At 35.8% G+C, this 19,764-nt stretch overlaps 1 protein-coding gene across 1 annotated transcript; it reads right to left on the bottom strand.

Moving 5' to 3' along the window:
• Positions 1 to 1,938: 1,938 nt before the first annotated feature.
• Positions 1,939 to 14,079, bottom strand: LOC149787982 (putative glutathione S-transferase 8). Its single transcript, XM_089974254.1, has 5 exons — positions 13,808 to 14,079; positions 8,045 to 8,137; positions 7,415 to 7,530; positions 4,168 to 4,272; positions 1,939 to 2,158 (listed from the first exon to the last, which is right to left on the bottom strand). Exons 1-5 carry the CDS (start codon positions 13,938 to 13,940, stop codon positions 1,994 to 1,996), a joined length of 612 nt encoding a protein of 203 aa, XP_089830380.1. The 5' UTR covers positions 13,941 to 14,079; the 3' UTR covers positions 1,939 to 1,993.
• Positions 14,080 to 19,764: the final 5,685 nt, after the last annotated feature.

The raw sequence follows: 19,764 nt of genomic DNA, 5'->3' as shown, positions 1-19,764 counted from the left end.
TCAATCATGTATCTATATTTGCTTTTTACAAAAAGCAAGACTTATTTTTATCCAATTTGTTTCAAAAAGTCTAAATGTTGCCCTAAATCACTCATTATCCACACTCTATGATCGTTCCTTTTTAGATGAATTCTTTGTGAAGCTCCGAGTCTGAACTTAATTAAACTCCTTGCCTAAACAATATTGTCATAATTTCTTTCCAAATCCTGCAGTATATTATGGGTTGTGTAGTACTGAACTGTCAGACTGGTTGATCACTCTGGTCTATATTCACGAAAGAAGAATCACAGACTGGTTGATCTCTGGTATGTATTTGGATAGGAGAATCACAGACTGGTTGATCACTCTGGGCTGTATTCACAAAAGAAAAATCATAGTTTGGTTGATTATTCTGGTCTGTATTCACGAAAGAAGAATAACAGACTGGTTAATCACTCTGGTATGTATTCATGAAAGAAGAATCTTCTCTGCACCATAAAATATGTACCTGTGTCATTTTTTCCCCCAGTAATCGGTGCGTCTACGGTTGATATGTGCGCCTAATTTTGTCTCATGTCGGTGCACTTTCGGGCTGATGTGTGTTACTGATGTTAATGTTGTGCAAACTTCTTTCGTTTATTTTCCAACAGACTTTCAATAAGACACTAAAAAGTTATAGCCAATCAGCCAAAAGCAAGACAATTCATTCGCACGGATTCCGATACTGTGAACTCCTCATGTTTGTTGAGGAGGAAGATGAGAGAAAAGATTGTTTCACTTAAAGATATCTTTCATTTCCTTGCCTTTTACTTAAGCTTATATATATATATATATATATATATATATATATATATATATATATATATATATATATATATATATATATATATATATATATATATATATATATATAATACCTCGAACATTCGCGAGGTTAGGTTCCAGAACCAGTCGCGGATCAGGAGGAATCGCGAATGTTTGGTACGAGTCACTAAAAATGCTAATAAATGCTCATTTCTAGGGTTTAAACCCTAAATATGACCCAAATCATGCTCCCAAAGCACTTTCATTTCATTTAAAAGTTAGCTTAATACATTACCCTTAAAAAGAGAAATAAATGGTTGACGTAAAAATAGAGTACAGTAACGCCTAATGGGTATTTGCCACACTAGCGCATTTACAGTACGGTACATGTATACATGAACTAATATTATCCCTATACTAATTCATTGGCTGCCGTTTTCTTTTGCACTCACAGTAAGGTAAAATCAAGTAACGAATGGGACTGTAAACTTAATGACTGACGTTTTCTTTGTCATTGTCAGGAAGGTAAACTAGGTAAACTTCATATGTCACAGAAGTCATATAACGAAGGTACAATTCAATAAAATAAAGAAAACATGTACGTAGAGGGTACAAATGAAAATTTCGCGATTCCGTGAATTCGCGAATCCAGAAACGCGAATGCACGAGGTATTACTGTATATATATATATATATATATATATATATATATATATATATATATATATATATATATATATATATAGCTTACTAACTGGGGTGGGGGACAGAGGTCTTTGGGCGCCAAAACCCTATTACCACTTCAGGCCTTAAGTGTCTCGCCCAGGGCGCTTTTACTCATAGTATGCTACTATATATATATATATATATATATATATATATATATATATATATATATATATATATATATATATATATATATATATAGTAGAGTACGAATTAAAAATTCTCTAACCTGTATAATAGTATTATTTGTATTAAACATTCTCCATTAGAATCCAGGGGTAGCAATTTCCGTTCTGTATGGTATATATATATATATATATATATATATATATATATATATATATATATATATATATATATATGTGTGTGTGTGTGTGTGTGTGTGTGTGTGTGTGTGTGTTTTAAAGAGAAAAACACATAAAGAAATACATTCATAAAGGTATGTTTAATTCACAGATGTTCAAGAAAACTAATATTATCTAAAATCAAATGTCCGTCTTCTTTCTGCTCTTCAGATATTCGTCCAGCTTTGGCGAAGATTCGAGGAGCTTCCGGTGGGCCTGGAGGGCGGGTGATTTGTCCAGGAGGCTTGGATACATCTGCAGGGGTGTGTCGAAAAGGTCTAGTACAGCCAGGTCAGCCAAGGATAACTGGTATAAAAACAATAATGCATCAATATGGTATGTCTGTATATTATGCGATTTCAACAAGATGGCGAGGATAACGGACATAATGAAAAGCAAATATTGTATTCCATGGTAAATTTGGTCACATGACCTTGTAAATTTAACTGTAGTCCCCATATTGTTAATTGCATATCTAGAATATTTCCAGATTTTAAAACGAACAAATTCCCATCTGTCGTCTGCCTTGACTAATAAATACTCAAATTCGTCATTCTCATTTCAAAACGAGTTATGTGAGTGGCCGAAGTTAATAAAATCTCTCTGTCTCTGTATTGATCAGTTTGTCTTACAAATTCAGGCAACGTTATTGAGCAGTTGCAAAGCTAATACGTAAATCACACACACACACACGCTAAAACAAAATAGGTGCACGTTTTTGTCGCAAATTTTGAACTTGGCAGCTATGACCGGTGTATACAGTAGAACGTTTACAGTTTGTATAGATGCCAACAACTTCACGTAAAAGAAGAGACATTTTTATTGATCAATCAAAGGAACTACTTCAGTCATTTGTCGGTATATTTTAAATTGGAATTCTCTTCCAGAACACTTTTACTCAATAATGGAAGCAACGGTCATAATTATTATAAACACGGCAACAACGTGGCATGTTTGTCAATTTACGTCTAAGATTGACAGGTCCTGAATTTCATATTTCATCTGATAATATATATATATATATATATATATATATATATATATATATATATATATATATATATATATATATATATAGAGAGAGAGAGAGAGAGAGAGAGAGAGAGAGAGAGAGAGACAGGCAGAGAGAGACAGAGAAAGAGAGAGTTGTCTCTCAGAATTCTTTTAGCAATATTTCCTGTGATAGCATGTAATCCGAATGAGAAATGTTTGAAGTAACGAAAGTAGATAGTTTGATAGGTAAATGATACGTTTTATAGATCATCTCAAGAATACACGTAGAAAGGACTCGAACGTTTTTACAAAAATATTGGGTGACCTTTTGTTTATTTTCAGATCTGTTGGTAACATCGGTTATTTTTAGAAGAAAGGATTGTTTTCTAAATTTTGGCAGAGTGGTGGTTTAAGTCCATGCATAATTCTGACCATAAACATGAGAACTCACCCATGAATGCAGTGTTTTTTCACTTATCGCTTAATCTGAGACCGCGCGGGGGTTTTTGGTTAGCAACGATCTTGAAGAGTAAAGAGGCATTTTCAGCTTTTACTATTATTAAATAAATATTTCCAGATATCAGTGATGTACACTACTTCCTTGTGTATCTCTAATTTGTAAATGTAATTAGATGTAGATGAAAAGACATGCCGGTATATTCACAATTCCAAAACTATTTACTATTTCCAGGCAATTACTGAGGCAGAGCATACAGAAATGGCCGATGATTAAAGGTAAACATATTCTAAACGAAGTCACGTAAATGCTTGACTAAAATGGCAATTACCGCACCGTTTAGCGTCGGAGTGACATTGATCATCCCTTTGGGGGTGCTTATCTTTGTTTATGGTAAAAAAAAATAATCGAAAAAAAGCTAAATTTAATTTGCTAAGGTAAAAAAAAATAAAAAATAAAAAAATAAATAAAAAATAATAATAAAAAAACAACAACATGCATGTTAATAAAATACTTGTGGCCATGATCTTTCTTGGGCCGAATCATACCCGCCAAATTCATCATCCTAATTCACATGAATAGGCTGGCCTCCTAACCTGCAACGGGGAACCAGTAAATTCTAAAGATATAAGACCACACAATGAATAGTTTCGTCTCTTCCTGGATCCTCATAATTAGAATAGTACATTATTAGCAGAGTCCGTATGTTGTTTTATATATATATATATATATATATATATATATATATATATATATATATATATATATATATATATATATATATATATATATATATATATATATATATATCGGGATCAGCGATTGCAAATTATCTTTGAGAAAAATTCCATATTCGTTTACGTACAGATGATCCCACAAAGTATTGACCTCCATTGTTTTCCAGCAATTTTTGGAAGAACACGATGAATTTAGGGAATACCTCATCTTGAAGCTTTTGTTCCAGGTCTTTCTGCAAAGTAATAGGTCAAATACAAACTTATTAGTTCAGCGAAATGTTTTATGATGGCAAGACCTATCTCATATTGTTCATGTTGCATGTATAATTGTTGAATTTGAATCATTACAGAATGCAAAAATCTCATCCGTACATAGCAACACCTCTCTTCCCGATAGTTACCCCTTATAATGATCCAGCCGGTGTCCGATCCTATTGTTTTCCACTGCTCTTATTTTAAAATTCGATGTATGCTTGCCAGTGAACATAGGTTACACTGTACCCCAGAACGTCTTGGAAAAGAGTTACTCTGTTTGATGATTCTACGAACCAACTGTTGTTATTTTAAGATGATGATGATGTCCAATTGCACATGATTACATGAAAGGTTATATTGTGCCAAAGTGATTGAAGTAAAATTCTTTGTCCAAAAACATACTGAGGTGGCCGAGCCAACCTAGTTCGGGCAGGATTAAAACTAGCATCCTTCTAGATCGCTAATCCTGCATGCTAACCACTAAGCCGCTGCGGTTTCTGTCTAAGTAATAAACAGTTGGCACTGTTAAAATTACTCGATACATCTTGTGAAATAATGATACATTATGATTTCATGTCCTTGACAAATTAGTCAATTTGTGATAAGAATAAAAAGGCCCATGCCTAAGTCGTATAAGACTAAGCTTTACTAATGGAACACAGTAATGGACATAGATGCATCCATTTCCGTATTCTGACATAAATCCAACACAAACTATTCATTATGGTTTGCTCTTCCATATTCTGAAGGAAACTCTCATCATGGTTCCGATGTTTGCTTTATATACAGGGTTGAAGGTATATAAAAAAAAATGGTGGAGGCGGGGGAGGAGGCTGATGTCTACAGACCGAAATTCACGCACATGCTTATCATATTTTATTGCGACATTTATTCAAAATATACTATGATATAGCTTCACATTGAAATAAAAAATTTCATCGGTGCTGGTTTCGGGTGGAATCGCGACTGGTATCTGGCGTTGTCATTCGGACCACCTCGGCCATTTCCGTGAAACAAACATGCCTCACGTGCGTGTCAGCACAATACATTATATTTTGTTCTCCGAAATTTCTTGTCAGAAAGAAACAGCAATCTGTTTGCACTACTTTGGCTGTTTCTGTGATTGGCTTAACCGTAAGATTGACCGAGAAATTGCTAAGTAAAAGTTCGTTCGATGCATTCGCATCTTCTCTGTCAAACCATATTAGGTAAATAATCCAGGTGCTCCGAATAGCAGCTCTAGGCAAACAATCGAGGTATGGTCCGTATAACTGACCTCGAAGTTGCAAATGTTGGTGATTCGTCAAACAAATAATTCGTGGAAACAGCCTGAACAAATGTTTTCGTGGTTGGTTTTTAACGGCACTTTAATGGATAGAAAGAGTTTGTTTTAAATGAGCTTCTGTTATTTCATTTTTTGTTTTTTGTTTTTTGTTTCGTTCATGATTCAACCACGTAGTTTTAGACTTCGTGATGTGCATTTCTAGCACCTGGAAAGATTGACGAGAAGCTGGCATAACACTAGAGGGGTGTCACACTTGGGTATTGTCGTAGTACTGCAGCTTACATCTTAATTTGCAATCATGATGTTCCTAACATAACTAATGGATGATGGTTTCTCAAAACGATAACTTGTGTTAAAACTAAATAAAGTGTTTAAAATCAAATTGCTGAAATATTATTTGGCAGGAAATAGCAGGAAATCTCGAAGCCTGCACACCCTGCAAAACAAAACAGTGGGACAATATTGCTCTAGATTTTGCAACATGAGCGCCTTGAGGTTTAGAAGATTATATGAGCGCATACCATACGCATTAAATGAGGAATGAATGGTATGGAATCATCAAAGCTTGTGTAAGAGGAACTTTCTTTATCCATTTTCTGAGGCTGTTTCATTATTATATTTTTATACAGCACCAGATGCCATCCGTTATGCCATTCGAAAACAGCTAAGGTATCCTATACCCACACCCCGCCCTCCTATCACTTGATAGATGATGATATACACACTATAAGTCAAAGAGTCACAAGCGTCCGTCCTAATAAACAGAACATTTTGCACAGACAAAATCATTTTTCAACACAGATTGTCCAATGCATGTGATGTCACATTGTTTGATGCGGTACACAGTACCGGTTAGAACAGGCCTACAAAACGCGATTCAAGTTTACCCTAAAATGTCACTTTCGCAACTTCACATTACATTGTTGCGATATTCGTGTGAAATATTTAATGGATACAGAAATTCCAGTATTTACTGTAATATATTTGTGACTGGATATTTGCAGTATTTAATTTGGAACAGTAGACTGTACAAACGATGTAAACAAATTTCTTATTGAGTCGGATTTGCATCACATATTGACCGCGTAAATACGCTGTGGTTGAGTAAAGTTCTGTATTTTGGGATACCGGCTTATGTCCGTATTCTTCTGTGAACAGAGGTAACTTTATGTACTTCTGTAAGTTAACATTTAAACCACGCTTGTATTTAGGGTTGATTAGATACCGATCTGCCCCTGTCCATCCCCACCCCACATATCCGATCAACCGAAAAATACTGTTAACTTTTACTCTTTGTTTTTGTTCTTGCCTTTGAGGTTTTACGCCACATTTTATATGATGATATTATTATACATGGCATAACAAATCCATGTGGGGGTAAATTTGCCATATTCAGACATACAAGACCATATTTTCCAATTCCCTTTCGTGGCTCGAGTCTAAAAATGGCCATCAAAATGTTCACTGAAAACAAAAAATTCCGAAAGGTGGAGTTAAAAAGGCTTTACCACGATCGCAGCCAGTCAGTAAAGAGAATACTGCACAATAATTTCCAGGGCTTAGTTGGACCAATCAGAATCACGTAATGTGACATGTGGCATGTTGTGGTATCAAAAATAAGAAACTGCACATGTTATTAGAAAACTACCGACTATGTGATAATTCACGATATTGCACTTTCGTGACACAATACCGCTTTTTAACGGTTAATGTTATTACTTTTATTTTTTGATAACATTTACATATTATACATTAAGTGAAGTTTATTACATTACGTGTTTCATAGGCATGCAGGTAGAGATCGATGTAGATATCATTGTCGATATATTACCAACCTTCTTGTCAGGTTCCTTTTCAAAGATTACTTTTAGTAATTCTCTCCTGAGATCCTCTACTAGGTCCATAACTTGGTCGATCTGGGCTGATTCCCAATTAGAACTCCCTGCTAAACCTATTAAAGACAAAATAGTTTGGAAATATTTCTTTACTGATTGCACTACTTGACTGAGATACTGACCTAGCATGGAATTCAATCGATTGATCCATCAGGCACCTTGTATTTTATGGAAGCAACTTCTGGTTGCCTCATAAAATAGGACACCCACACCCACACCCACACACACACGTGTGTGTAAATGTGTGTATATCATATTTGAATATTAATCATCATAACACAGTGGCATTACAATTATTGCTTTTAAAAGAATCAGCATAAGGTACTCATGTCTGCTACCAATTAAAGTAGTTGACACAAAACAAACTTCTGTAACCATTGACTTCACACGCCATATACAACTACAAACCAGTTTGGTGTCTGATCAAGGTGTGTGTTGGTGGGGTGGGAGGGGTAAATGAATTCATGAATCTGGCATGCTAACAGCTCTGTCACCGAAGCTCCTAGAAAGGGAGAGGTGGATGGGGGCAATCAGTAGAAAAGCGATGAGGAGAAGAAGGAAGAGAATTACCAAATTCACGACCCAGGAAGCGGGCAATTGCGTAACTTTGTGCCAGTGGCTTGCCATCCACTTCTAATACAGGAATCTGCCCAAAAGGTGTTTCTGTCAAACAATAATAATAATAATAATAATAATAATAATAATAAACCTTGAACTAAGTAGCCTCTCTGGTCTGAACTGGAATTAAATAGACATTCAAGACTAAATCCGAGAATTCAATCACAACTGAGCAGTATCTATATAAAACATAATGACGATATTAGGGTGAAATTCTCAGTGATGAATAAATAGTTTTCCACTTAAAATATTTCTGTCAAGTTTGACGGTTTTTTCCCTAGGGTTCAGATATGATTTATAGCGATGCGGACTGACTAAAAGAAAGATGGTTTTATGATACAAGTAGCAATACCAGAACTATTACGGGTGAGTTGGAGTTGCACTATGTTAAACACACACTATGCCTATACACGTACGTACAAACGAACGGTTTCACATAGTTATCATATTTCTGACATAAGATGCGACATACAAAATAATGAGTCTAAAAGCCTGTTTTATAAAGATATAATTTATGTGGCTTCAGTAGGAATCCGAATCTATAATTCGGTTTATTTGCCTTTAATCGCATCAAACGTGGCTGGTAATACAACCATGTTCAGTTTTCAGGCAATTGGCCAATCGTCATATGACAGTCTGGCATTTACATATTCACAACACTACCGCCAGCAAGCAGCAAGGCATTGCGCCGTAACTAGGCACATTGAAAGTGAAAGCTTGTCGGAACATTCTTGTGTTTTTTTTCGTTTTTTTTTTTTTGATAACTTGACGCTAGTACGTCTATGTATATCATATTCAAACGTCGACATTTTCCAATACGCTTTTTTTAAAATAAAAAAAATGTTCAGTATTTAAGTAAATTTTCAATTTTAATTTTATTAACATATAAGTATAAAACGAAAAAAATTTGATTTTGACCTCTAATGGGTGAATGCCAGGCTAAATATTCTTGAAATGTTTGGAGCAAGAAAAATTTAAACTATAGCACACAAAAAAAAAAGATTTTTTTTTACGTGTTTAGAGTAAGCCTACGTAGTTGGTTTTTGGCATGCCAGCGAAGGAACTAGTGATACTAACTAAAATCCTTAACATTTGGTATTTCTAACTGCATTCAAATCAAAGTTATAGAATGTCGAATTATATGGACTTTAGCTGGGGTCTGGGCCTCCAAAAGTTTTGAGACTAGAAAGCCAGGAAAGTTTATATGATTGTTCTAGTTCGTCGTTTGGCATTCATTAACATGTGTTTGTTATCTATACTCATGCTAAACGAAACGGAGAATAGCCATGAAACAGGGCACACGGTAACACCATGGAGTCAAGTTGGCCCTGATCAAAAATGAATCCCGCCTCTGACATCCATTATGGCCGCCAAGGCTGCTATTTTGACAACATTGTTCTCCATAATTATCTTAAACGGACGGCCATAACATCATGCGGTTTTCACTTAATACATTTTTATGACATGAAGATGGTCAAAAATGAAAATTATGCCTGTCTAATGACCATCATGCACGTGCGTCCATCTTGAAAATCTTACTGCTACCTCTACCGTATGGATGGTCATATTGTCATGGTGATTGAGGATGCGGTGAGAGCTCAGTCGGTTGCGCCAGACGCGTTCAGCGTTTGTAACGGCTTTTGCAACCATTCGGCAGACCGTTCCCGTTCTGAACATTTTCCATACAGGTTCTGATCGCTTCAATTGCCTATTGAACCATTCCCGTTTCGTACCGTTTCTGACAGTTCATCAATATTCTCTTCGTTTCAGTACGGAATCGTAAGGATCACATGTTCGATACCCACCCGGGTCAATCTGGGTCGGTTGACTCATTGACTTCTTTGGGAAGGTAAAGGCACTTAGATCCCATTTCATTAACCATTTCGTAACGTTTGAAAGTAGTTTCCAAACATCTCGAAACTTGTAGTTACTGAAATTTGGTTTTCGACTTTAATTCAAGTTTAGTCAAGTTTAATCAACTACCCTAAAATTTTGTGAAAACAAGTATAAGTTCGAAACATTAAAAACAACCATTCAACTAATTTCTTTGTGGTCATATCAACATATCGTTTCGCACCGTTCCGCAGTTTTAAACGGTCTACCTAATCGTACATTGTCGTCGTCATACCATGTTCAGTCGTTTTCGTACCGTATCTGTTAGTTTGCATACCATTCTGTCTTCGTACCTTATCTTTTAGTTTGCATACCGTACTGTCTTCGTACCGTATCTTTTAGTTTGCATACCGTACTGTCTTCGTACCGTATCTTTTAGTTTGCATACCGTTCTGTCTTTGTACCATATCTTTTAGTTCGCATACCGTTCTGTCTTCGTACCGTATCCTTTAGTTTGCATACCGTTCTGTTTTCGTACCGTATCTTTTAGTTTAGATACCTTACTGTCTTCGTACAGGTTCCATTACTCCAAAAGACGTTATAAGTTCTTTAATCCAAGGGTCGCGGTTTCAGCCGGTTGCCTTAGTGTTTCCTTAGGAAGGGCGAATGGCTCCCACTTCTTTGCAATGAACGTGCTGAAAGTGCCATTTAAATCAACCAACCAAACGGTATGGAGTTTTCACTACAACATTTCTAATGCTGTTTAGTGCTATGTAGATGGCGTTAGATAAAATATTCCGAATTAACGTCAAACATAGCCGCCATGCTAGCTATATTAAAATTTTTCCCTTCCTTATTCTGTACAAATGGTCTATTTGCATGGGAATTTCAACAAAATACTTGTTATGATGTGCATTTGGTCTCAGATGGAAACAGTGAAAATCTAAAGTTTAATATGGTGGCCATCTTGAATATTTTGCTATCGCTATTCCATTTGAATGAATTGTCATAACGACATGGGAATTTCACTAAAACACTTCTTATAATTATTAGGTAGTCTTAAATAAATATGGCGTTGATCCGAACTTGAACATGGCCGCCACGGCAGACATCTTGAAAATCTTGATGTTGCTATTCTTTCTGAACGGATGTTTGTATTGACATCCGGTGTTCACTAAAAGATTTCCTTTGAATCAAGTTGGTTGTAATTGAAAATGTTTCCTTATCGAACCGCTAACGTAGCTGCCATATTGAAAATGATGTGCATTCAGCTTCAACCAATGGTCGTATTAACTTAGGATATTTTCACTAAAACTCTTAAAACTACATGATGCCGATGTGACCCCAAAACATGGCTAGTATAGTAGAAATTGTAACATCTTGCAATAGTTACCCCCCCCAGTGATAAACTAGAAATTTTCTTATGAGATGCAATTTACCCCCCCCCCAAAAAAAATCTCAAAATGTTGCGTATCTGACATGACAACAATGCTGACATGGCATCCATCTTTAAAATCCTGTTATCTCTTCTTCTCATGAACAGATTCGTATCGATATGGAGTTTACACAATAACACTTCCTGCAAGAGACAGTCTATCCGAAATGTGTTATCGCAGCTCCTGGAAGATATAGTATATCCGAAATGTGTTATCGCAGCTCCTGGAAGATATAGTATATCCGAAATGTGTTATCGCGGAACAAACAAAAATTGATTAGATTAAATTTATGTCTGACACAAAACTGATCAGTCAAATTTTCTAGTTTTATTTTTGAGACTAATTTTACGATGAGTGAATTTGAACCGTCCTGTTAACTGAGTACCTTGTGCTTGGAAAACAAATTTTCCAACACCCTATCCCCTCAAAACATCAGGCTTACGACTTATATCGCTGTCATCTATTATTTGCTTTTGTTCCATGTAAACACCGTCCTATATGAAATTTTCTCTGGTAGATATTTTACGAAGGATAGAAATTGAAGATCTCGAAGATTTTTGCAGAATATAAGTATTAGTTATTCATTACCAGTCTCGCGAGAATCCGGTTAAACGAGAGTAAATGAGGACGTACTCTTTGCTTCAAGAAATAAAAACAGCCCCAACTAACTCATACGTAATACGAAAACACTGCTTTGTCGCATGAGATTTACGAGCACGAAATAATTAGATGCAAACAATCTTGTCTGTTAACCCGTAGCAAGTGCAACAATCATATATGCCTGTCCGTCCGTACCGGACCTTCGACTTTATTACACTGTCAGGGTCGACATGAGGGAGGGCAACCGGGGATATATCCGAACAACACTTTTTAATTTTATAAAACATTTTTTTTGTTTAAACAAGAACGGAGAGGCCAGGGTGTTTCTTACCCCAGGGCCCGTGATCGCTCTCTACGGCCCTGTGTTGCTGTGTCATTATTTTTAGCAAGGCCTATAGTGTACTTATATATACTTACATATTAATGGTTTTGAACATGCTTGCAGCATGTTTTAAGTGAATGTGTTATAACATCATCTTTGACGTACTGTGGTGTATTTCTGTTAGGGGATAACTGTTCAAATTAAGTATTACATTCCAACTTTACCGGGATTTTCTTCTCTGCAATTAGTATCATTTATAAATTTGGATTTTTCTTTAAAATAGTACACTTGATGAAAGTTCAAAGTAAAATAAAAAGAAAATGAACTTTTCTCAAGTTCACGTTCAGTCAATTTACAAATATGATAGTTTAAAACGTGTCAGGTAAGAACACCACATTAGCATAGGGCCGTCGTAGATTCATATTATGTATGCTATACATCATAGGTGTCTGACGCGAGCTTATTGTTAAAAAAAGCAATAACCTGAAGGGAAAGAAATGATACTGAGTAGCAAGAATACCTCTGCACCCATGACCGGTTCTGACAAAGGACTTTGTCTATTCATCCTGTAAAAGAGACAAGGTAAGTCACTTCCAAAAACTTCATTCCACTACTGACCATCGATCTCCTTCTGCTCTTTCCGTCTTTGAAGGAACACGACCATAATCTATGGCTTGTTTTACTCCTGCGATATTTTTCAAGTCATCATCGACCTTTCTGCGTTCCACCAAATTGAAGTTACTGGCTGCAAAACTTAGGAATTGCGCGAATTTTGCACACCGGGGCGAAGTTAAGATATTTACTGAGATAGGTGTTTGCGACTGTACGATACATTCTTTAAGTAATTTGGGAACAATTAAAGATGCAGAAGTAAGATATACTTTATATTATTTTAATTCAGCCTGGGGGCCAGGCGTGGAACGAAGTGTTTGGAAGTTACTTACCTTGTTTCTGTTATAATATGATAGACAAGGTCCTCTGTCAGAAAGGGTCATAGGCGTAATCGGAGGTAATTTTGTCACTCGGTATGATATTTTTTCCTTCAGGTTATTGCTTTTTTTAGGAACATTAAACTCGCATCAGCCACCTGGACTATAGCACAGTATGTCTGAATCCTGTACACTATATATCGGCTTTTTTTTTTAATTACCTTAATAGTGTGATATATCAAAGTCGTTTATGGAACTCATAAACGCAATACTTTCTATTACCAGCATCTGCTTCTGAAGAAAAAATAGTATCCAGAAATCTAAATATATGTCAATACGATTACGACTGGTCATTTATGCTGGGCTAAAAGGCACAGAGACACGGGTGGGGATGGGGGTGCCGTGTGATCCGAAGGGCATAATAACTTGCAAATATTCCTAATTTTTCGATTGCATTCGACTATTCCATTGTTTATTAGTGCAGAGTTTTAAAGCAGCTTGCATGAAATCTCATCATTACAGATATTATTTGCAGTACGTATAAAATGTTCAGAAAATAGGCAGAAACTTTGGCCCCTAACACACTGGTCCTTACCTTTCTTGAGCTCTGCCCATTCTTCTCTAGACACCCTTCTATCCTCAAAGCTTTCTCCAGCGGCCACAAAAACCAGTCTGGCTAGCTCCGCACGGCCTCTGACATCAAAATAGGTTAATCTGTACGTCCTCATGGTGTCAATGGTGCCTTAATTCACTGGCAGTGTGGAGGCGGTTTTCTGTCCTATCGGCGTAAAGATGGTGATCTCTCTTACCAAAGCTGTTCACTTCAATCAGTCCCTGGAGGAAGGAAGTTTATCTCTACATTAGCCGACCTCTGTTGCGCTTTATATATATATACACCATGTTTATCTACTCGGTATACATGTGTACACACTGATATATAGGTCAATACGATTATGACTGGTCAAATATGCTGGGCTAAAAGGCACAGAGACACGGGTGTGTGTGTGTGTGTGTGTGTGTGTGTGTGATCCGAAGGGCATAATAACTTGCAAATATTCCTAAATTGTCCATTCGAATGTTCCATTTTTTATTGGCACAGAGTTTAAAAGCAACTTCATTTAATTTTGAGAACTGATTTCTTATATAGTTTATTCTGCCCCCGCCCACCTAGAAGATTGGTTGGATATATATATATATATATATATATATATATATATATATATATATATATATATATTGTACGCTGTATCAGTGATGTACCACGAGATGTATACATATTTCATTAAATAAAAAGTAGGGATGCCATGTTTTCCTTTAATAAAAAATTATTCAACGAATGGCATATCATTGATACATCGTACGTACTATATTTTATTTATATCATATACAAATACACATATTTGCACTTTGAATGGAGTTACGATATGCTCCGGGTAACTGTGTATTGACCGAGTCAATGAACTCCTCACATCCCTGCGAGTGTGTCCGCTTCAAAATGTAGTTCTTTCTTGTTGTTTACAATCACATATGCAAATTCATAAGTTGATTGTTTTCTTTCTGAGTTTGTATTTTTATTCAGCTTTATTAAATTAATAGAAGACACACTCCTGATTTAAACAGGAAATATGTCTTTTATGAAGAAAGTAGTGCACTGCAAACTCGGTTAGCTACTTGTACACTGAACCTGAACTGTCAGGCATTCACGTACTGGCGTATGGAAATTTAGCGTGGAATAGAAACCAAACGAAATGACGAACCAACAAAAGAGGTAATTAAAACATTTTAATATATTACAGTTCATCTAAGTTATTATTCTGCTTTAATTAACATTTCTAAAGACTATACAACTCTCTCTATCTCTCGTCTTATGACACAAGCGAAAATCCACAACGCTCGTATTTTCATGGATTTTCGCTCTTATCTAGCTACGATAATCCAGAGGGGGGGGGGGGAGGAGGGAGGGACGGGGCTACAATTTTGATATTTTTGTATTTAACAATTAATAATCGATTTTTAGAACATTATAATAGGTTTAAGAAACAACAACAAAGGTTTAAAACACATTACATTATGGGTGCCTCGTAACCGACAAATTAAACATATAGGCCTAGTGTCACTGACTGTTGCAACTATGTATCATTGATATTATGAACACAGTGTGTGTGTGTGTGTGTGTGTGTGTGTGTGTGTGTGTGCTTTTTCTTTTGAATTTCAAAGGCATGTGCATTATTTGAACCTGAAATATGTTACCAGGGGAAGTGTGAGACTTGTTTTTACTAACCCAACCCCCCCCCACCGTACTGTACAAGCTGTGAGCATTAGCTGGGTAGTTATAACAGTAACTAAACAAACCTGCAACCACATGTGTGTTTCTTGTGAGTTATCAAGTTCCCCATGGGAAAGTATGAGTCCCTGACTAGGTATATATAGAATAAACATGTTCTCAGCCAGCACCGCAGAAATAATTCAGCTGTTTTTGAGCACTAAAAGGAATAGTGTTGCGGCAAGGAGTAATATAAGAGTGAGTTGACTCAAACTAATATTACACAAGACGTATTACACCATCTGATCTTGCTGTGTTGGCTCACACTGGTATTACACAAGACGTATTACACCAGCCGATCTTGCTATGTTGGCTCACACTGGTATTACACAATACGCATCACACCAGCCGATCTTGATATGTTGGCTCACACCTGTATTACACAATACGCATTACACCAGCCGATCTTGCTATGTTGGCTCACACTGGTATTACACAAGACGCATTACACCAGCCGATCTTGCTATGTTGGCTCACACTGGTTATTACACTAGACGCACTACACCATCCGATCTTGCTATGTTGGCTCACACTGGTATTACACACGACGCACTACACCATCCGATCTTGCTATGTTGGCTCACACCTGTATTACACAATACGCATTACACCAGCCGATCTTGCTATGTTGGCTCACACTGGTATTACACAATACGCATTACACCAGCCGATCTTGCTATGTTGGCTCACACTGGTATTACACAATACGCATTACACCAGCCGATCTTGCTATGTTGGCTCACACTGGTATTACGCTAGACACACTACACCATCCGATCTTGCTATGATGGCTCACACTGGTATTACACAAGATGCATTACACCTGCCGATCTGGCTATGTTGGCTCACACTGGTATTACACATGACACACTACACCATCCGATCTTGCCATGTTGGCTCACACTGGTATTACACGAGATGCATTACACCTGCCGCTCTGGCTATGTTGGCTCACACTGGTATTACACACGACGCATTACACCATCCGATCTCGCTATGCTGGCTCATACCGATAATTATAACCAGCGTTCAAGCTTATGTTTTTGGAGTATCATCTTTAGTAACTCAGAACTGTGTCCTACATTCGGGTGGGTACTGTAAAATGTGTCTGATATAGTGTTGTACTAAATTTAAGCCAGTGAGCATCGTATTCTAGTACAAACATGTTTTATTTGCATTCCAGAGTTCATTTGATTTAAAAGGACTTTTGCCAGTCAAGTTTGTTTTCTGGAACTCTAACAAGTTCTTAACAAATTCCAGTGTTTTGGAGATCAGCTTTTTGCCCTCAGCAGAATGCAAACATTTAAGGCACCTAAAATTCTGGGCACATCTTTGAATAAATTTCTAACAATATGGGACAGTGCCTGGAATCTACTAAAAAGTAATAAATTACAATGTGCAATTCTTTGGACAAATAACCCAATTTTAATTTACTTGGACGCGAATCGAATTATTTACCAATTTATCAATGGAGATTAATGTTTTGAGGACAGTAGGAATCAAAATATTTGTGTGTGAAGAGTTACTAAGAACAATTAAACAGAGAATCACTCCTGCCATCTTGATTTTGGGAGGCGTACGTCTACATTACATATTTTTGCTTATATAATGCAGATAGTTTTATCTGCATATCTAAACGATTCGAAAAAGGCCCAAAAGTACCGTATAAAAATTATTCTTAAAGTTGTTACCATAATTTACTCCCCACCCCAACAAACATAAAACACAAATTGTGAACTATGATGGCAAAATATCTGAGAGTGTATCATGAATTTAACTCCTCAAATATTTGACTGCTTAAAAAAAAAACAGGCGTTTCATTTGATCGTTAAAACCAGGAAGCGAACTTACCTCAATATTTAATAAGGCAAATATTAACCGCGAGTATACTATTTAAGAATCTTCAGTTTATTTTGTTTTCCTCTTTTGCTGTTTGATTTTTATGACTTTTAGGTTGCGCTCTACAGTTTCGTATTTTACTTCAAGTTTGATTTTTAAGCAAAATAACGTCCCAGGATTTCCTCACTGGTTATACTGGCTATTTAGAAAAGACCTCGTATATCTTAGGCGTTGTAAAAGAAGTTCAAATTCCTTTAATTTCGATGTTTGAATGATTGGAGTAATTTAGGTTGTAGAGTATAAATCTTGGTCTTACTTCAGATATATACCTATCAAAAATGTAGATACTACGCTTGGTCATTTTCACTTCCTGAACTTAAAGGTAAATTATTAAAAAGATAATTTTTTTTATTTTATATATATTTTGTGATTCAGTCACTGAACTTTTAGAATCTGATATTGTCTAGTCTGGCAAAATTTGTTTCAAGCATATGGGGTCAGCCATTTTGATTAGCTGTGTAAGATCATGGAAAATATCCATAAGTACAATATTCAAAGAAATTTCAGCCACAGTACATGAGAGTAACTTAAGGGTATGCCAATATTCTCTATATTTTTCGTGTTACAATGCAAACCACTTCACCTTACACCTGTCACTCTTTCAGAAGTACATACTATCTGTAGAGCGCTCCCCCACCCCATTAACGCACGACAGGGGCAGTGTATGGTGGATGCGTAGCAATGTCGTATTCACGGTCTATGATTACAATTCAATGACAATATTGACGTTGGTTGGGACAATGTATATTGGTTATCGTCGTCGTAAGACACATCAGTATTCTTTAAATTGATGATCTTCCTTTAACAGACGTGAATAAAGAAATTTGACAAATAATCAAAATCACTAAGTGACTAAAAAGGTGAAGTTAAAGAAAACGCCTGGACACAAAAAATATTTAATGTACAAATTACAGTATCAATATTGAAGTACTTTTGAGTTAGAAAATTAGAGTTTTTGCCATTATATTTATCTATTCTCATATCTGAAATGTTCGTTTTCTTCGGTTTTCTCCGTTTTAATATATATATATATATATATATATATATATATATATATATATATATATATATATATATATATATATATATATATATATATATATATATATATATATATATATAATGAAGAGAATTTGCAAAATGAAAACTATGACATTTATGAATAGCCGTTTACCCTTACAAACGCTAAAAGGAAAACTCTTCTCAGTTAAAAATAAAAATGAAAAACAATGAAGGATTAGTAATTATAAGTGTCATTTTCTAAGTCAACAAAAAAGAAATAGAGGTGATAATAATTGAATTTACCAGTATTAAAATATTAATTGTTATGTTCGTGGCAATTGAAAAATATTGATATTTTGCATAAACGTTGACAGTCTTTCAAAATCATGTAACATGTGAAATGAAAGCTAACATGGTGTGTAATTCACATGAGTTTATTTACATGCCATAATGGCCTGTATGTTCTGGTTTTTGTCCGTTCTTATCTACACGGAGGGTGTAAATCACAAGGCTATATTTCACGTAAATACCTTGATAACTACTTTATGATGGTACTGAGTATAATCTTGACTTTGATAATGGGTTCTGAATTATAACCCATTGTATCGGAGGACTATCCCCATGACTAGCACAGTTTCATTGTCGATAGTATGGTTGATCAAGATAAACACTTTAGATATGTTGGGCATCATATATACAATACACGCCTTAATGAATGAACTTCTCTCAAGTTAGAGTATGACAAACGATAGACGAAACAGTAAAAATTAAGAGTGGCGAATGAAAAACATGTACATTTTATGACAATACTCGTTTTATTGTACAGGTCCAAGGTGAAGACTTGCATTGATCTTTTTATTGTACAGGTCCAAGGTGAAGACTTGCATTGATCTTTTTATTGTACAGGTCCAAGGTCAAGACTTGTATTGATTTTTTTATTGTACAGGTCAAAGATCAAGATTTGTTTTGATTTTTTTTTATTGTACAGGTCAAAGATCAAGACTTGTTTTGATTTTTGTTATTGTATAGGTCTAAGGTCAAGACTTGTACTAATTCTTAATTTAATAAGTTCAAGTGACTTTTGATGTAAAAACAGAATGATTCCAAACTGGTATATCTTTTTCCATTTATTTTGCATTCTATAAATACATACAGACACTCCGCTTGCCATCAGCGTTCTTATCACTTATAACTTGAATAATTTCCTCCGTTCCAGTTGCATTTAAAGTCGAGACTGCTACGAACACTCCACGGCATCGGTAAAATGGCCCTTAAACGCTAAAATATTACAGAGGGGTGTGTGTGTGTGTGATTTGGATTTTTAACGT

This window comes from Sinohyriopsis cumingii, chromosome 11 (genome assembly GCF_028554795.1).
Source record: "Sinohyriopsis cumingii isolate HCF-2022 chromosome 11, ASM2855479v2, whole genome shotgun sequence".
Taxonomy (NCBI): domain Eukaryota; kingdom Metazoa; phylum Mollusca; class Bivalvia; order Unionida; family Unionidae; genus Sinohyriopsis; species Sinohyriopsis cumingii.
Note: the sequence above shows the minus strand (reverse complement) of the source record. Positions and strands in the feature narration are given on the sequence as shown.

Bases quoted from the DNA above. Each gene is read 5' to 3' on its own strand.
- LOC149787982 (XM_089974254.1), bottom strand. From the start codon at position 13,940: ATGAGGACGTACAGATTAACCTATTTTGATGTCAGAGGCCGTGCGGAG. The intron at 7,531-8,044 runs GTAATTCTCTTC...TGTCTTTAATAG, and splicing joins CTTCCTGGGTCGTGAATTTG to GTTTAGCAGGGAGTTCTAAT. The intron at 4,273-7,414 runs GTTGGTAATATA...ATTACTTTGCAG, and splicing joins AAAAGGAACCTGACAAGAAG to AAAGACCTGGAACAAAAGCT.